The 19,340-nt window shown below is 43.5% G+C and overlaps 1 protein-coding gene across 1 annotated transcript in view; it reads left to right on the top strand.

The window, feature by feature from the left end:
* The window catches only part of LOC146839317 (lectin-like), a 234,535-nt gene extending 217,820 nt beyond the window's left edge, over positions 1–16,715 (top strand). The window contains exons 5-7 of the mRNA XM_085650336.1: positions 14,924–15,064; positions 16,077–16,188; positions 16,501–16,715. Coding sequence (XP_085506462.1) covers positions 14,924–15,064; positions 16,077–16,188; positions 16,501–16,604 — 357 coding nt within the window. The 3' untranslated portion in view covers positions 16,605–16,715. The remainder of the gene's footprint in view (positions 1–14,923; positions 15,065–16,076; positions 16,189–16,500) is intronic.
* The last annotated feature ends 2,625 nt before the right edge of the window (positions 16,716–19,340 follow it).

The raw sequence follows: 19,340 nt of genomic DNA, 5'->3' as shown, positions 1-19,340 counted from the left end.
CCCTTGTAGTCGAATTTATGCGCTGTCTGAAGCGGAAAATGTCCATCTCAAGGAATATCTGAACAGATACTTGGCTAACGGGTTTATACGACCCTCTCAGTCACCTGTCTCGTCTCCACTCTTTTTTATTCCCAAAAAAGATGGTCAATTAAGAACTTGCATCGACTACCGCGCCCTTAACTTGGTCACCAAGAAGAATCGTTATCCTCTACCTTTGATTTCGGAGCTGTTGGACCAGGTAAAGGGAGCGAAGATTTATTCCAAGTTGGATTTGAGAGGAGCTTACCATTTGGTACGCATGGCTGAAGGCGAAGAATGGAAGACTGCCTTTCGTACCCGTTTTGGTTTGTTCGAGTACCAAGTCATGCCATTTGGCTTATGCAATGCTCCGGCAGCTTTCCAGCACTTTGTAAACGACGTTCTGCGTGAATTTTTAGATCGTTTCGCAGTGGTTTACATAGATGACATCCTCATATTCTCAGCCAGCGAGGAAGAACATGTCCAGCATGTTAGATCCATTTTGAAGAAATTGCTTGAAAATCAACTTTTTGTCAAGCTGGAGAAGTGTGTTTTTCATACGACACGAGTGGAGTTTCTGGGATTCGTTTTGTCATCGGATGGAGTCTCGATGGATGAATCCAAGGTGCGAGCAATTAAGGAGTGGCCCTCTCCGCGTTCAGTAAAGGAAGTACAGAGTTTCCTTGGCTTCGCCAATTTCTATAGGCGATTTATCATCAACTTTTCTGAGCGAGTTTGTCCACTCACGAGATTGTTGAGAAAGAAAACCAAATTTGAGTGGAACGCGGAAACGGAACTTGCATTCAACGAGCTCAAGAGAATTTTTGTATCTTCGCCAGTCTTGCTCCATCCGGATCCGGGAGAACCGTTTTTTGTGGAGGCCGATGCCTCCGATTTGGCCATCGGAGGGGTTTTGTCCCAGCGCCATAAGCGGACTGGTCAGCTACATCCCGTAGCTTTTCGCTCTAGGAAGTTATCTGCTGCAGAAATTAATTATTCCATTGCGGATAAGGAACTGTTGGCAGTAAAGGATGCCTTCTCTGAATGGAGACATTATTTGCTGGGAGCAAGACATGTGGTGACAGTATTTACCGACCATCGGAATCTTCAGTTTTTGAAATCCGCCCGAACTCTTACCCCACGCCAATTGAGATGGTCCTTATTTTTTGCAGATTATGACTTTGTTCTAACTTATAAACCTGGATCAGCAAATGGGAAAGCAGATGCCTTATCTCGACTCAACGTGAGCTCCGACATCAAGACTTCAGAAAAAGGGGTCATAATTCCAGTAAATCGGATAATCGGAACACTCTCCTACTCCGACTTAGAAAAGGAGTTACCCAACTTGCGGTCTCAAGAAGAAGTTCGAGAATGGACGGCAAAGGGGGAAGACTATCAAGTCAAGGATGGAAGACCCGTCTACCAAGACAAAGGGTTCGTGCCAAGTCAGAAGCTGCAAGAACAAATCATAGAACACTTTCATGACAATTTGCTGGCCGGACACAAGGGTGTGAAGAAGACTACAGAACTGATCCGAAGAGAGTTTTGGTGGCCTGCAATGGAAGCTCAGGTGCGGCAGTATGTAGCCACTTGCGAGTCATGTATCAAGGGGAAGACCCTTAGAAGGGCTCCTCAGGGGTTGTTGCAGCCTTTGCCCCCAGCCCCGTATCCGTGGCATACCATTTCAATGGATTTCATAGTGGATCTTCCGTCCAGTGAGGGTCTTTCTGTCATTTGGGTGGTGGTGGACCATTTTTCCAAAATGAGCCATTTTATTCCTTTAAAGGCCCTTCCAAATGCTACACAGCTGTCCAAACTATTCACACAGCACATTGTAAAAGCCCATGGGATTCCAAAGGTTGTAATCTCAGATAGGGGTCCCCAGTTTGTCTCTCGCTTTTGGAGATCTTTTTCGAAAAGATTGGGTGTTGACTCCCGTCTGTCTACCAGTTTCCATCCAGAGACGGATGGACAGACGGAGAGGGTGAATCAGGAGCTGGAGCAGTTCCTGCGCTTGTTCCTGATGGATCAGGAAGGAGATTGGCCAGATTTGATTTGGGCGGCAGAGTTCGCTTATAACAATGCTCAGCATGCTTCCACAGGCTACTCCCCGTTCTATTTAAATTCTGGTCGTCATCCTAACGCTTGGGTAGAGAAAGAGACCAGCGATGTTCCTGCAGTGGAGTCAGTGGTTCAGGATTTACATAAGGCTTATCAATTAGCTTCCAGAAATCTGTCTAAGGCTAAAATTTCCTACAAGAAGCAGGCCGACAAAAGGAGGCGTCCCAACCCAGTTTTTGAAAAGGGAGATCAAGTCTGGTTGTCTACTAGAAATTTACGCTTGAAGGGGAACAGAAAGTTTCAACCGAGGTACATAGGTCCCTTTCAGGTAGACAGAATGGTGAATCCAGTCAGTGTGAAGGTTTGTCTTCCTCCTCGGTTGAGGTTACATCCAGTTTTTCATGTTTCCCTGCTTCAGCGTAGTCCAAGAGGGTTCAGGTCCAGAAATTCACCTTTCCCAGTCTTGGTGCAGGGGCAGGAGGAATTTGAGGTGAAGAGAATACTAGATTCTAGATTTCAAAGAGGGAAAATGTACTACCTTGTGGACTGGAAGGGTTGCGGTCCTGAAGAGAGATCTTGGGAGCCCCAATCCCATATCCATGCTCCACGGTTGTTGAGAGATTTTCACCGTGCACACCCCACTAAGCCCAAGGGGGTTAGGGAGGGGGTTTTGGTGGGAGGTACTGTCAGGACTGTAGCAGGTGAAGCTGGTTTTCCGAGACCCAACATACACCCGAGGGTTCAGGCAGGGAAGCGAAGACAGGTTTCAGTTAGATCGCTCACTGCCTTCATACGATCCATTAGCGCTTAGGTTCTTTCCCCCCTCCCAAGATGGCCGCTGGTAGGTTCCTCTGACCTCAACTATTGCAGCGGTGTAGTCTTTTCCCGAGTTGAAGTGCGCGAGCGCGTCCTCAGCTCGACGCACTTCAACCGTCAAACTTTGAGGTGACGAGTCGGAGTTTTCTAGAGCTCCGTGTTTCCTCAGGAAAACTTCTGTTTAGTTTGGGTTAGTCATTACGGAAGGGAGCCTCGCTCTTCACTTAGGCTCCGTTGCAGTCCTTGTACTTTTGGGGGTCCAACATTCACCTTTTCCTCGCCACTCTCCTCAGAAGTCTGTTCCAGTTCCAGAGACATCAGGTGGTGAGGAAAGTCAACCCCTCTCGTTTCTTCAGTGCCTCAACGAAAAGGAGTAAGGTAGAAACCGATTTGGAACTTGCTCCACAAAGAAGTAAGTGCTGCAAATCTTTTCCAGTAATCTCGTTAAAGACTGAATTTCCGCTGTAAGCATTCAGAGACAATTGCTTGAAAGAAATAAAGAAAAAGAAGAATGAGTTAAACTTCAGTGGTGAAGTAATAGCGAAAGAAGTAGTGGCTAGCTATTGCAAGACTATACCTAGAGTAGAATTTATGGCAGAAGAAGAACTTGAGAGAGAGAAGACATCAGAATAGACTAAGGATTACATGAGACTTCGCTACAGTTGCAGCTGTGCATATATAATATATATATATATACATATATGTTAGAACTACCCAACGACATTCCTCAGTACAGCTCTAAAGGTTGAAGAAAGAATTGTCAGCATATGTTCTGGTGAACTTAATGAAAATATAAGTAACCTTCTGGGTGGAATCCGGGTAACGAAGGAACTATTGGGGTGGTAGAGGGATTTCCCGGAAGACTAGGATTACATGTGTTTCTATTTGCAGGAGCGAACTCACCTTCAACTCCACATCACACCCATTAGAAGGTATCTACTAAGTGAGAACAGAGAGCGGCAACCACTGTGTCAGGACAGGTATAGTTGGGTAAAACAAGGGTCATATGAGCGTAGAGAGTATTAGAATTGTTGTTGAGTAATTCTTGTTACAGGAATTCGGAAGAAGAAAATCCCGAGTCCAGTCCAGGAAGAAGACGCAGTGTTGTCTCTCTTTTCTGTCCAATTCCCCTTTCCCCCTCACTGCTGCTCGCGAGCCTTCGAGCTCGTGGTAGCGGAGTGGGGGAGTGGAGATCAAGCATCGGCTCCTGTGGAAAAGGCACAAGATACGCAGAACTTGATACTCTGTTATTGCGGACTTCCCCACCGCTACTCTAGCTTGTGCTTTTTCAATATCCCCACCACTCATCAAAGCCTCAACTAGCTGGCCCTCGGCTTCAGTTAATTCCGCATACGAGGCCAGTTCTAAAGTCTTATTCTTTTCTGCTCTGTCCATCCATATCTAAAAGTCTCCCCCCTTATCCCAGCCTTGAGGGAGTCCCATACGATGTCTGGTCGAGATCTCCCCTCATTTTCGATTATACATCTAGGAATCCAAGCCTTCATATGCTGCAAGTATCCACTATCTGATAGCAGAGCCCTATCGAATGTCCAACGGGAAACCCGGGGTGAATTATTCTGTATAGCTATTTCAAGTACTAGAGGATAGTGGTCAGCACATAACTCTTGGATACTTATGAATCTCACCTTTCTGTGCAACTAATGGAGAAGCAAAAAAGTAATCAAGCCGGCATGAACTTGATGTGGAGCAGAAAAAAAGTATATCCTGGGTCCCCAGATTTAGACATAGCCCAAATGTCCAACAATCTGTGCAGTGCACATAAGTGAGCAACAGACTTATAAACCTTGGGCTTACGACCCTGATATGCTCTCTCATCAACAAAGCCGGCTTGTGATTTTATATTTATATTAAAATCACCACAAATGATAAGAGGCAATGGCCAGCCAACTAATTCAGTACTCAACCAGTCGTATAAAGCGGGATCATCCAATACGGTCCATACAATGAGCATAAAGTAAAAGAACAAGCATTCATAACACATTGAACCACGGCCCATCTCCCCATCTTGTCAGCACTTGTGCGAGGAAACTTGGCTAATCTTTTTTGTGTTATAATAGCAACACCCCGTGTTCGAGTCCCTTGGGAGGTACTAGCAATTAATTGGTATCCAGGCAATTCCGCAACTTTCTGGCTGCCTGTTTCAATGTGAGTCTCCTGAAGACACACAATATCCACTCTCAGATATTGGATGTCCTCATGAATTCTATGTTTTTTCCCTGGATTGTTTAAACCACAAATATTCATGGAAGCAATCCTCACCATGCCTTTACCCATTTACCCCCATGAGAAAGAGCAAATTCTTTGTGCCCAAAGATCTCATCCTATTACACCCTAAGCCCATAATTAAGAATCCAACCCCAGCCCACCAGCAAAACCCGGCAAAATACGTCAGAAGACCCTTGAGATGCCTCCTGCATCTGCTGTTGTCCAATGCAGCTTCCACCCTCCACCAGTAAACCAGTAAAAAACCCATTAGTAGGAAAAAATTGAGAAAATTACAAGACGAGACAATTAATCTTGACCAGATGGAGTTGAACAAAGAAATAATCATTTCCCAGCACCCGAAATTCCCCGCAGATATGCTTGAGCCTGAATTTCTGAGTTGAACACTCTGATCGCCCCTTTATAAATAACTTTCAGGCGGGCAGGACTCAAAAAATACACTTCACATCTGGCTTTCTGAAATGGGGTGATCAACTGTCTAAGCTGCCATCTTCTTTCCACTGTTATGTGGCAGAAGTCCGGCCTGACAAAAAATGTATGACCCTCTGCTGAGCGCCTGGCTTCTGGTCGAGCCTTATCAAAAACTGACTGTTGCATCAAAAGTTACCGAAAAAAATCAAAATAGCTCTTGGTTTGTCATCTTGAGTCCCTTGTCATTTTTCTTTTTTAACATAATCAGAAATCAGTGCACTCTTTGCACCTCGGAGTCCCAATCCCAATGTAATAACTCCAGGAAGGCTCCTTTATGAAGTCACAAGACAAAAACACGAATGTCCTCCTCTTCCGCATTTTCAGGGATCCCAAGCAGTCTCAAATTGTTGCGACTCTGTCGATTCTCGAAATCCTCGAGCTTCCACATGACGTCGGTCATTCTAGCCTCATTAGCAGTTGTTTGTTTCCCCCCTACCTCGGCCCCCGTCTCAAGTACCACTATTCGCTCTTCCAGTGCGAAGGTCCTCTCAGTAATCTCAGAGCAAGCTTTATTGATTTTCCTTATGGCACCCTGTAGTTTCATTGTTGCCAAGTGTGCCCTTTTATCCTCTTGTCGGGTTTCAAGTTGCATTTGTTTCAGGGTTGAGTAAATCAAAACCATCGAAGGTGAGGTATCAGAGCTAATGTTTGGACCAGAGAATGTTGCCGTAGTCTCCTTCTGTGTCCCGCCTTCTGCCCCCTTAGTCTCTGGTTCCAGAAGAATTCCTGAATAATCCCAATTCATCTGGCCGGATTGGCCAAAGTCTGACTCGTACCCTTTAGCATGAGAGGTTTTCCCATGACTGTTTCTTCTGTTTTTTTCCTGCAGAACGTCGTCTTATAGTCACAGGTTCAGATTAGAGCTACCTGACCCCTCTCTTGAGTTATCGAGATCTGAGTGCACCGGCTCACTGCCTAAAGAAATTTCTGAATCGTCAGTAAGGGAATAAAACGTATCTACTTCAGGTGATCCTGTAATTTTCAAGTTAGCCAGAATGACATTAGGGTCCGTATGCAAGCAAGGCCCTCTCAAGTATATTTCTATTTTTCACATCTCGGGATGCCCTGTCATGTTGACTTCCCCCCCAGAAATATCAGGCAGTACACTTGAGATGTTACTCAGCTTGTCATTACATTTTAAATTAGTCTGTGCCAAAGTCTCGTTCTTTTCCCCATGATTCCTATTACTCACTGTTTGAGGAGTGCCTTTCTGCTCAACACGTTCTGGCTGAACTTTGCTGTTGGGCCCCTCTTTCCCACTTAATTTCTTACTGCTGTGGAATCCTTTTCCCGAGAACATCCCTGGAACAGTTGGCTGTTAAGATTTTCTCGGCGTCTCCTGGATACACTGCTCCCACTTCTGACGTCTGGGCTTGCTCTCCTCCTCCTTCTCGTTGAATGCTGGAGTAGCGTCCTCACCTCCGTTGCCCGCCGGCTTCTTCTGTGAGGAGGACGGTCCTCACGCTCCCTCAATCACAGCACCCTGCTCCGCTCTCTGATCGCTCCTTGGGCAGCTTAACCACGATTGACGAGACCGTCAAATGCGCCCGACAGCAAGTATACGAATCGACCCGAGAAGAGCCCAATTCCAGCTCCAAAGGTCAGTCTCATTCCTTGTCCATATTAGATCTCTGGTCTACGGGGTAAAAGCTGCACACACAGCATTCACGCAGCCGCCATTTTGCCACCAAATGTTGCTTGCTTTCCAATATAAAACTACACTAAGCTACACACCTAAAACCCCCTTACGTGCCTTCACCTATCGATCGTGAACAAACTCAATTTGGAACACTTAGAAACACAACTAACATTCAGTATAGATCTAGATACAATAAATTCTGTTAAAAAACTATATGAGTGGCTACAAGAAGCTTTTGATATCCTAATAGCACTAAAAATTACTGAACAGAACAAAAGAAAACAAGTACCATGGAGACATACAGAGATAAAGGACATAAAACAACAAATTAGAAAGCTTCCACGTGCCTGGCTAAAAACCACAGATCACGTATCTACAAAATCAAGTTCTAGGCCAATTACTGTGATATCATAAATGTGTATGTTTTATGACTAATTGTAACGTCTTTGTTTTGTTCTCTCTGTTTAGTGTGATTGCTTGTCTTTTTATGTATGAAATAAGAGGTTGTGATTACCTCTTTTAACATTTGTTGTAACTATCTTTTTTCATCATTTTTTAATTCATAAATTGATTTGTACTTTGTGTAAAGGACATTTTTTAATAAATCATAATCATATCTAACAGTATTATTGTGTATTGTTGACCTCGTGTATATAATCACAGTTCCCTTGGATGCCTGACGTATGAACGGTGTTTGAATGTATATGATTGAAATGCATGGGCAAATATAGATAGTGATTTTTAATATAGACTATTCAAACTGGTCCAAAGGAAACTCTCTTTGTGATATATTTGTATTAAACCCTATTCCTTTGGTTTCAAGGGGTTCCTCTCACTTTTCTATATGAAAAAACAATCAAGACAAACTTCGCCTACAGAAAATTAACAGATTATACAAGTCAGCAATCAAAAAAGCTAAACATGTGTACTATTCAGAGACAGAATTAAAAATGCTAAATGTGCAAATAAAGAATTCTATAAACTTCTCAATGAATTTTGTAAACCAAATTACTTAGAAGGAGTTCATCCCGTTACTTATGATTTCAAGGACAAACTGGCAAATCATTGTACGTTCAAAGCAGACACATTGGACTCATACATAAAACAAAGAACAAAGCACAAGTGCTGACCCTTTTCCCAAACAACATTCCAAGAATACGCTAACCCAGCCTCTCTGTTACTTCTAAAACATTTACACAATTATTTAATAGACCTGGCCAAAGCCAGTAGGCCTGCCGGCAGCCTTTCTGAACCATGTCCACCTCAAACCTTCAAGACAATTCTTCGAACAACCTCAGCTGCCACACCAGTAAAAAGAATCATCAGAAATTCCTTAAGTACCGGAATATTTCCAGAAAAGCTCAAAAAGTCATACATAATCCCATTACTAAAGAAAACCAACCTGAACCTGCTTATCCCAGACGACTATAGATCGATTACAAATAGACCTTTCCTGGGTAAACTGCTAGAAAGATGCCAAGATGCCACAATTCATTGAAGATAGTGCCATACTTTCAGACTTCCAAACTGGATTCCATCTAGGAAGAGGCACAGAATCTGCCCTTCTTGCCATCTGGGATGACCTGAAGAACACAGTTGACCACAACAGGGTTGTTGCCCTAATCCTCTTGGACCTCTCGGCTGCTTTTGACATAGTTGACCATGACAACCTGATACAAAGACTCCACGAAGCCGGCATAGAGGGGACTGCTCTAGACTGGATCACGTCCTACCTTCGCAACAGAACTAATACCATCCATACCCCCCCTTTCTCACCCAAACCGTACTTCACAAAAGCAGGGGTCCCTCAAGGCTCTATCATTTCGCCCATGCTTTTCAACATCTACATGAAGTCATTACTGGCAATGATTAATCAATTTCACCTCAAGTGCTATAACTATGCAGATGACACACAAATACTCCTTCAACTGGAATGCCCTAATCACATTGGAAAGTCATCTATTTTTAATTGTCTCAGAGCCATGGATCAATAAATGACGTGGAGCTATCTCAAATTGAATGCTTCCAAAATAAAACTGCTCACCTGGGGCAATTTGGAAAATTATGACACCCCCGTTGCCTGGTCTGATGATCTAGGAACACTGCTTAAAGTATCAAAGGAAGTAAGAAACCTCAGAATGACCATGGACTCCAAGCTAGCAATGAATGCCCAAGTGAACAAACTAGCAACATTAAGCTTTGTTACTATAAAAAATCTGCAACGAATATACCCCCATTTGGGATTTTCACACAAGGTCCAGGCTACCATCTCTCTTGTTCTGTCGAAACTCGACTATGCCAATAGCCTCTACCACGTATCACCTTTAACGACTATGAAAAGACTACAATGGATTCAGAACTTGGCTGCCAGAATACTCGTACATATGAAGCTGCAAGACCACTTCTCCCCTTCCTTGAATGCCCTGCATTGGTTACCGGTTGCCAGAAGATCCACATTCAAGCTGATTTGTATCACCCTCAAAGCATACATGAAACAGGACCACTCTTCATCAGGAATAAAATCACCAAACACATTCAACAAAGGAACCTCCACTCTAGAGTAGAACCTCACCCCAAAATCACAAAGTACAATAACAAACCATGGGTGGCACTTCCTTCTCTGTTCAAGCAGCCAAACCATGAAGCTCTTTACCCTCCAACATAGGATCCATGGATACCCACCTTATCTTCAGTAAAATATTCAAGAATTGGCTCCTCTCCACATAACCACCATACGGAAACACAAAAAATACAGCATATACCTCTGTATATAAGCATTTATTTGCACTATAGATATATACCTATATATGTGTATTACTTTGTATAAATGTGTATAATAATTACCTTTTACAAAATATAGATATTTGTTAGTTCTGCTTAACAAATGTACATATTACTGATAATCACATTATTCCATGTTTTTAACGTGTATATAACTGACTGCATAAATAAGTAAATCTTTTATCATAACTATTTATCTACAATTGCTTCACTATTGAATTACAAACAAAACAAATACATTATTTTAAAGTCAAACTACACTTGAAAGCCGGAGCTTATTAAATTAATTTTTGATCTACACATAGTAACTTCCTTAATTATTTATCTATATATTTATTACATTTCTTCTAATTCAGCAAATCGTATGTATCACCCTATTTCTCACCCTATACCTCTCTCAATATATCCTCTACCTCAACTCTCTGACTCCTCTCAATCCTCATTCTTCTACTCTTTCCAAGGCAGTACTATATTTCTCACCCTATACCTATCAATATATCCTCTACCTTCACTCTCTCATTCATCTCAAACCCCTTATCACTACTATGATCCCCAAAATAACCATTTCTAGACTCATCCTTACTCTACCCCTCCTTGCATTATCTTATACCTCTTTTAGTATTCCAATCCCTCTAAACAAGCCTTTCTAAAGCCTTCCATTTGGCTCTTCCCCTCCACATCCCTTTTACTCATCTCAAGCCTCCTCCTACTGCTGTGAGCACCAAAAAAGAAAAATCTAAATCCTTCCCTCTTCTATCCCTCCGCTATCCTTTACAATCCAAAAACAGACTAACATGTCCACCACTCAAATTACTTTCATATTTCACTATACTAATTCACCACTAATCCCTTATGGGTTTTGGAGTAGCGTGCTACTCGCCGAAAAAGTGCTTCAACACCTCATCAGGGGTAGCAAGCGCTATATAAATGCAAACCTTTTTCCCTCTTGTATCCCTCCACTATCCTTCTCAATCCAAATAACTGACTTACATACCCAACACTCTAATTTCTTTCATATTTCACCATACTAATTCACCAATAATCCTTAATGGGTTCCGGAGTAGCTTGATACTCGTCGAAAAAGTGCTTTGACTCCTTTACAATGTAATTACAATACAATACATTTTGTCTGTAATTTTATCCTCTCCACTAAAAGACAAAAGTAAATTCCCACAATTGTGATTCCCCAGCTGACGGAAAAGAGTCTCATGTGCTGCATTCTGGAGGGAGAGGCAGACGTCATTCTGTAGGTAATAGACCTTCCGGCAGTTCATTGTGTTGGTGTCATTATTTTTAAAAATATGGCACAACTGTATGATACAGAAACATTCATCATCCCCTTTGCCTAACCCCCTGACATGCTGTTTATTGCTTAACCGAGCATGTATTCATTAGCTTCTAAGGGCGAGGTCTGTAGGGTTACAACACCTGAAAGGAAGACCTCAATACAGCACTTCTATTTATTCACTAGGATGGTCGATTGGCCGGCTGTCTGAGTGAAGCAAACACAAGGAGATGATGGACGGAGTGCTGAAACTTTTCAGACACTCACCCCCAGTCATAGATCTAGGTTGAATTCATGATTGTTGTTTAGCTCACTTCCCCACTCCGGCTATCTGAATGCCCCGAGGATTAAATGAAGTCCATTCCAGGTGTAGGTGTAGTAAAGTGCGGCTGCTTTGCTCTTTCAATGGAGGAATGTCAGTTTTCGCCACACTGATTGCTGATGCAGGCCTCCCTCACTGTGTACCCATCACCACACGACTCCTCCATCCTCTTCTCTTAAAGGGACCATGTAGTGTAGAGAGAAAAACAGTTCTCTTTGCCCAGTCCTGCATCTCTAACAACGGCCAGCAACATGGGCTTCCAAGAATATTTGATGTCCTTGGCTGGGATTTTGATATCTATTGCGATATCATTCACGCATGGTCTGTTCAAGGCTGACTAAGTGTTCTGCATCCAGGGATCACTGTATCAGTTCAGATGGCGCAGTATGTCGCATACATGGCCTTTCCTATCTCTTTGAAGAACTCTGTGTGTTCATTGTCTATGACTATAGCCCCTCTTACATACGTCTAGATCTGTGGTGATCTTTAATGATTGGAATGCCAAGATTTATAAAACAAAAGTTAGTTGTGGGAGCTTTCCACAGCACTCAGTTTACCTTTCTAATTCTTTGTGTTATGCAATAATATATATGGTTTTAATAATCTGCAACATACGCTCGAGGGCTTAAGAGAAGCAGTGTAATATTGTGTTTTTGTAGTAGAAAAGCCGGGCCAAGGAACTTGATTAAGGGTTTCTCAAACTTCAGGCAGAGGAATACGCACAATAGGACTGCTTCTTGGGAATTTGTTAGTACACGGCCTATTACGGTCAACAGCACCTTTAGAACTCTCGTCTAGTGTGAAAGAAGTATGGGACAAAACCAAAGAACATGAAGCAAATTGGCATCAAATTAAAGACAATGAGGATATGCTGCTGTTACTCATGGGCATATTTTGTTAATTCGGGCAAGTGTAAGTTAGGCTCAGTTCATATTATTAAATTGAATGTGCTTAACATTGGAGCCACAGGATACTTTATGGAGATTTTTCAATATTTTAGCCCAGTCCATAAGGTGCAGAGGGTTGGCCATGTCAGTCTTCCAGTTAGTTTGGAGCGAAGAACTCTAGTGATCCCCATGTTGCATTAAAGCTCTGTACACCCATCTTATCAGTTTACCACCACTCCCTATGGTGTAGAGAGTCTGGTACACTTCATGTGGGAGAGGGCTGGGGCAGACATGAAATAGGTCATTTAATGATAGCTTAATGTGTCCGCAAGAAAGGAATTGACCTGGGTGAAGATTCTACTCTGCTATAAGGGTTTGGAAATCTAGTAGCTCACTGTCAACAAACAAATCCCCCAACTTTGAGAGGCCTTCAGCATGCCACTAGCGGAGGTTCCCTGAAAGAAGCCATCCTTAGCGAGAGGGGAAGCCTAGCAAAGGTATTGGAGGAGCGTAGAGTTTCTTTATGTTAGTGAGTTTATGGGTTCTAGTAAGGCAAGAGGAAGCTGTGCGGGATAACCCCGGGTGAGGTTGAGTAGAATGGTCAGTAGGAAACAATGTGTAGTGTGGTAAGCTCTTCTTAAAGTCTTTACGGGTAAACCCCATCTCATGCAGGGGGCAGACAGACAGCCAGTGAGCCATCAAAGGAGCTGTGCAGCTATATATTAGCATTCTAAGTCCAGAAGGGCTTCTCCACCAGCAGTCACAGGTAGCTGTAGAGTTGTAAGAGCTACCCGGTGGCTCACTGGTCCCCAAATCAGATTTGGGATGTGTTGAAGTGTCTGAAGATGGAACGAAGGGTGAAGGTTTTCAAAATTTTACAATAATTGGGGTAGCACCACCATCTTCAACAATGCCATGTGATTCATTACTGAAAGTGGAAGAGAAGTTCAAAAAGCAAACAGGGCTCGGTATTTGAAGGTAACTGATTTCCCGTTCAATCTTGGGTCTAATTGTACGGAAAGGGGAACACACTACCATATGTTAAAGAAACACTTCCTACAATGTGCAATCTTTATCATGATCTTATATTTTACTTGTGTAATTTACATGCTAAATATTTTTAAGATTCTGCATGAACGGTGGCGCGTACGGATGAGCCAGATCAGTGGTTTGGCCTTAGCTGGACTGCAGAACCATTTGAAGACAAGGGCAGAGTGGGTGATTGCCCAGTAGAACCTTCCAAGGGTTCTGGCCCCTGATCACCCTTCACAAGCACAATCAGCAGCTCATTGCACTAGCAGAGTTTGCCCGGGTGGATGCTGCTTGTTCAAACTCTTGACAGTGCCTCTTCTGTTTCTCTTTTCTCTGCTGAGACAGATCCCAGGTACACAATACTTTCCGATACTCATGGCGGGTCCCTCTTTTCTGAATTTATGATTTGTCACACCTTCACCAACACCTCTTCTTCTCTTCCTTATGCCTCCAGTTCTTAGCAAGAATCATTTGAATCAGTTACTGTAGATGTTCCATCTAATTTTGATTTCATCTTGCTCTTTAGTTCTATTTGTCTGGTATTCTGGACTCCCAGTTCTGAGCTAAATGTGGAATCCCAGATGCATACTCCAATGGGTTGAGAAAACAGACAAGTTGTAGGTACCTCACATCCTGACATTAGGTGTGAGACTGTCGACCACACCATCTGCTCAGCCTCATTTATTTTCTTTAGGTTTAACAGTGACTGGAGGTTGAGGTGAGGCAGATGTTTTTGTTCAACTTGTTTAAATTAGCAGAGGGTCACTTACCTTAATGTTTCCCAAACTGTCGGCCATAGGTATTAAAACGTTTAGAATCATAATCAAAGTTTACAATTTTGCTGTTGTTTTCTCCAAGAAAGTTTGGGAAATTCTGGATAGTGGTGATGTACTTAACACTGTCCTCTTGGTCATACATTTACTATTGACCAAGGAAATAATGTGCCACCTGAATTTAGCATACCTAGAGGCAATCACATAAAGATCTTACTGAGCACTGATAAAATAGTGGGGTAGGGCCTCTCCTTCGATGTGTCTGTAAAACTGACCTTTTGTCCTGAATTGTTGTCCTAAATTTTGACCCTTTGTCCTGAATATTTTACAGTTCTGTCCAGAATTTGCCTCTATGTGTTTTGGTCACTCTAGTGTAGACACACAGGGTCCTTTTCTTACATGGTACACAGTCTTTGTGCCATAAAACCATGAGTGTGGAACCAGCACTAGCCCCGTTAGGAGTGTTCAGGGAGAGGAGCCCTGAGGCATTGCACAATAAAGCACACAGGAGTCCTGGTGACCAGTTCTGGAATGTGCCCTTCACATGCCCTCTGATGCTCGGTCAACTCTCACCCTGTCCTCTTTGAATTACAGTTGTACTGCCAACGCCTCGCCCCAGGATCACATCTGGCATCTGTACACAGTAAAGAGGAAATCGAGTACCTGAAGAACTTCATCCTCTTGCACATGCGCTTTCATCGTGGCTACTGGTTGGGGGCATCAGACCTTTACAAGGTAAGGTAGTGTGCACCAATACATGGTCTTGAATGGATGCCTGGGGCAAAAACTACAAATGGGGCAGGGATTAGGGAGTTCGAGGTAGAAACATGATGCGGAAACGGAAAGTTTCCCAACCACTTCTCACCTTCTTCCTAAACAAATTCAAATGTGACATGATCGCTTAGTCAGGTCAGGGGGACTAGCTATCAATAGTGCATCGGGTCCAGTGGCACCCAGGTCTAGAGGCCTTAGGAGCCAATGAGACCTCTATTATCATTCTGTCTTACTACCATACAATTGATAGGAAGTCCCAATTGTCTTGCCTATCCAAGGCCCACGGCAGACAAACTGCCACTCCTTTGAGCCTGTTGCAAAAATGGGTGCAAACATCTTGGCCACGCAAGGTCCATCCGAATTGTGCAAGTGATTTTATAGCAGTGGCAGCCTGCATCCATCAGTGGAAGTGGGGTGAGCTGAGCCCCAACAAGAGGAGAGAGGGGAGGTGACTGCACCCGTCACTGCAAGTGGGGTAAGCTGAACCCTAACAAGAGGCAGGGTGACTACACCTCATTAGGTGAGCTGAGGCCCAACAAGTGGTGGGGGGCTTTACCCCATCAATGCAAATGGTGTGAGCACAGGCCCAACAAGAGGTAGGGGGGCTGCTCCCTATCAATGGAAGTGGGGTGAGCTGAGGTCCAACAAGAGGCAGGGGGCTGCACCCCATCAATGTAAGTAGGTTGAGCTGATTTTCCCAATACTGTCCCCAGCATTGACTTAACAATACCCACAAAGCTCCATTGAGTTGCATATCTTAGATCTCCACTCTTGGGGTAAACTCCAGTGGCCCAACACACCTTTTAGAAGCTGAACCAGCCTCTCAGGGGTCATATGGTCAAATGGGTTCTGGGCGGAAGGTCCAGATGCTAAGATACTGGATTATGTCAATCTTCTTTATAGTCCACATATGAGGTGAGCCGTGGGTCCAGAAGTTATAGCTCCTTGACAGCAATGGTTCTCTTTCTTACAGAAGAGGCACTTTCTGTGGACGGATGGAAGTCTCATGGACTTCAAGAGCTGGCATCCGGAAGAGCCTTTCAGCTCATGGGGACGGGAACGCTGTGTATGCGCCAACTATAAAGGTAGGTATTTGCCTCCCACATTCAAAGGCCTTTTCCTGTAAGTCTTTTATTTGTGTTCACAAAAGCAGTTCTCCTCCATTTTGTGAATATATTTCTCCTTTTATTTAAAATATTCAATGACAATTGTTGAACTTGACCCATATTCAATAGGCATTTTCTGAAAAGCATGACTGCAGTTCCTCTTTCTTTCACTATGTGCCAGAATTTCTGGAAGTAGGTGTGAGTTACTCCTGATTTACTACTGAACTGATCATTAGATGTTTGGAATGAGTACAATGCAGAGGCTGAATGGTTTTGCTTTTTCTCTCGTAGGCCCAGGACTCTGGGGGGACGTGAAGTGTGACACCAATCTCACCTTCATCTGTAAAGCCCCCAACCCTCCTGAGGACAATCCCTTATGTGCAAAGGGAGTGTAAAGATGTGGAGCAACCAATGGCGTCCGTTCTGAAGAGATGGAAGCACAGATACCAGGGATAGGGAGGGAGTAACCCTCAGGGTCTTGTTCTTGAATGGCACTAAACATAAAAATAAATAAGGCACTTTATTCTCTCATGATGTGTGTTTTAAACTCTCACAGCTTATTGTATAATGTTTATGTTCTAGATCCCTGGCCACAACATTGGGATTTGTTCAATTCTGACATCATACATGGTGCTCATGAAGATCCACAGGTGCCACTGTAGGTGTAAGAGTGACAATGTGGCAGGTGGGGTATGAGTGTCCATCTAATGGCTCTAGTGCCCCTGCTGAATGGTTGATGTTAGCCCCTGTGAGGTGGGTAGAGGACCCCATGGTGAAGGTCCCAACATGTGCCAAGGGTGCGTTGCCTGGTGACAGGATTACTACCTCTGACCAAACCACAACCTTGGCTTTCCTTCCTTCTTCCAAGACCTCCTAGTTTTATGTACATTGTGAGGCCTTGTGAAACCGAAATCACAGATATGGGAATTCCTCCCACAAACGTCCCGGTTCATTGGTGAGTTCTGACTCACTTAAGGTTCAGCGTGAGGGCTCCATACGATACTAAGTAATACAAAAGGTGTGCAGTTCCTGGGGTTAGAGGGGACGGGAAGATCTAGATTAGGGAAACTGATGCATCAGATCAGGGGATCTCATCGCTCAGAACCAAGAGCTCTCACACACCTGTGTGGGTGTCATGCTTCATCAGCTCCTCATTAGTCCGGTGCTGCGATGACCTAAGGGCCCCTCGAGGAGGTCTTATGAGCATAAGATGTCAATGTGAAGTGTAGGGTAGAGTTGCTCTAGGTGTAGATTGGAGTAATGTGATTTTGTGGTTTAAAAAAAGCTAAGCGACACCTTATCAAATTTAATAGGAGGGCTTTCTTGTTATGATTAAAAGGCAATGGATGACTGAATGTGAAAGTAATGGTCCAATCCAGCTCATAAAACAGTGTGTGTGTAGGTCAGCATGTTTCTTTCCTTCAAGTGTCGCTATCGATCTGGGCAATTATTCTGGACTGAAAAAGGAAACCTAATCTACTTGTGGTAGGGAAAATGTATGTAGCATTGGCAAAAGGTACCCCAATCATACAACCGAATCTTCACAGTAAAGTATACCTGGGACATGTAAAACCCAACTTAAGTTTGGTAAGCTACGGACCCCTTAGGTGATGGCAGAGATCACACTAGCTGTGGAACAAAAGGCTGATTCAGAGGTGACTTACCCCTCCTCTGCCACCCTGAAGGTGAGTTCTCCATTAGTGCTGTCAGCGTAAGGCAGCCGTCAAGTGTCTTAATGCTGCAGCCATCCATGAAGTGCTGAGGGGAGTGGGATAAAAAGTAGGAGCATACTGTTTTCTCTTACTCAAAATGAGAGAATAGTAGAATGATTGTGTAAATATATTAAGAGGACGAAGAGGATTTGGAGTTTAGTTTCCTGATCCCATTGAGTGGGTGGTAATTGTGGTGTCAGCAAAAGAAGAGCCACGATTAGAGGAAGCAAAGTTGTGTAAGAAACTTAAGATGACCTGGACTTTAGAAATGAGGTATTAACCTGGCTGTTCCAAGCACCGGGATATCAAGACTTGGGTCTTGTGGAATTTATAGGACCGCTCTAATGTAGTATTCATCTTGTCTTCAAAGGAGAGGTCCCAGAGAGTAATATTGATTCTTACTTCATAAATACTGGAGTCCCACAATGACCCATCCTTTCACATCAACCTGCTGCCCCTGGTGAAACTGATTCTATCTTTTGGATCTGAAAATGTTAAACTTGGGCTGATGCTACCCAGATAATACTCCATCTCTTATACCACCCAAAGAGTATATGATCAGGGTTAGTGTCTGGTAGTACTCCATCTCTTAAGCCATGCAAAGAGTGTGTGATCGGGGTTGGCATCTGAACAGATCAGAATTGACAACATTGTTAATCAGACAAGACCGAGATCTTACTTCTTGTTAAAACCCACGCCGAATTGTCACCTCATTTTTCAACCTCTCTTCAAGCCTACGGTGAAAATTGTGGGGTTAATCTGGACAGCAAGCCTACCATGCAAGGACAAATATTCACAAAAGCATCCATGGTGATGTCCCAGAGTCTATAAAAATAAAGTTAGGTTGCACCCCACTCCCCGCCCCCTCTGCGATCTTCTTTGATGCAATTCTTGCAGGAATCTCCATGTAAAAGACCATCTTTTAGAGGCAAGGCCTTTTCCACTCTAGCCCTGTGCTCTGGAAGAATTTATTGTTGGGTCTAAGATTGATGTGACAGTGAGGTCCTGGTCGGGCACTTGAACTTTGAACCCCCAGTCCCTATGCCCGGCAGGAAGGTAAGCCTCACCTGCTTTCTACAGTTGGAGTATCCTGATGTAGGGTTTCATTGATGAGTTTGAACTTAATGAGTTACTCCTGCAATAATGAAGAGGTTAAACATCTTGATGCACTCTATAACGCAAACCCATCCAAAAGGTTGTTGAGCGCAGTACATGGTCAAAGGCAAGCTAAAAGTTGGCGATTAATAGAAAACGAAGCTGAGTTGCAAAGTTAATGTGCTGTGATGTAATGTTCTTTAAAGAGGTGAGTATTTAACTATTTCCTAAATTGGAGTGAAAGAATCCTGATGGATATGGGGATGTTGTTCCAGATTCGGGTGGCATAGATGGAAAAGGCCTGTTGTCTTGCTTTTTTTTACT

This window comes from Triturus cristatus, chromosome 4_1 (assembly GCF_964204655.1).
Source record: "Triturus cristatus chromosome 4_1, aTriCri1.1, whole genome shotgun sequence".
NCBI lineage: Eukaryota > Metazoa > Chordata > Amphibia > Caudata > Salamandridae > Triturus > Triturus cristatus.
The sequence above is the reverse complement of the archived record's forward strand: the minus strand, read 5'-3'. Positions and strand labels throughout refer to the sequence as shown.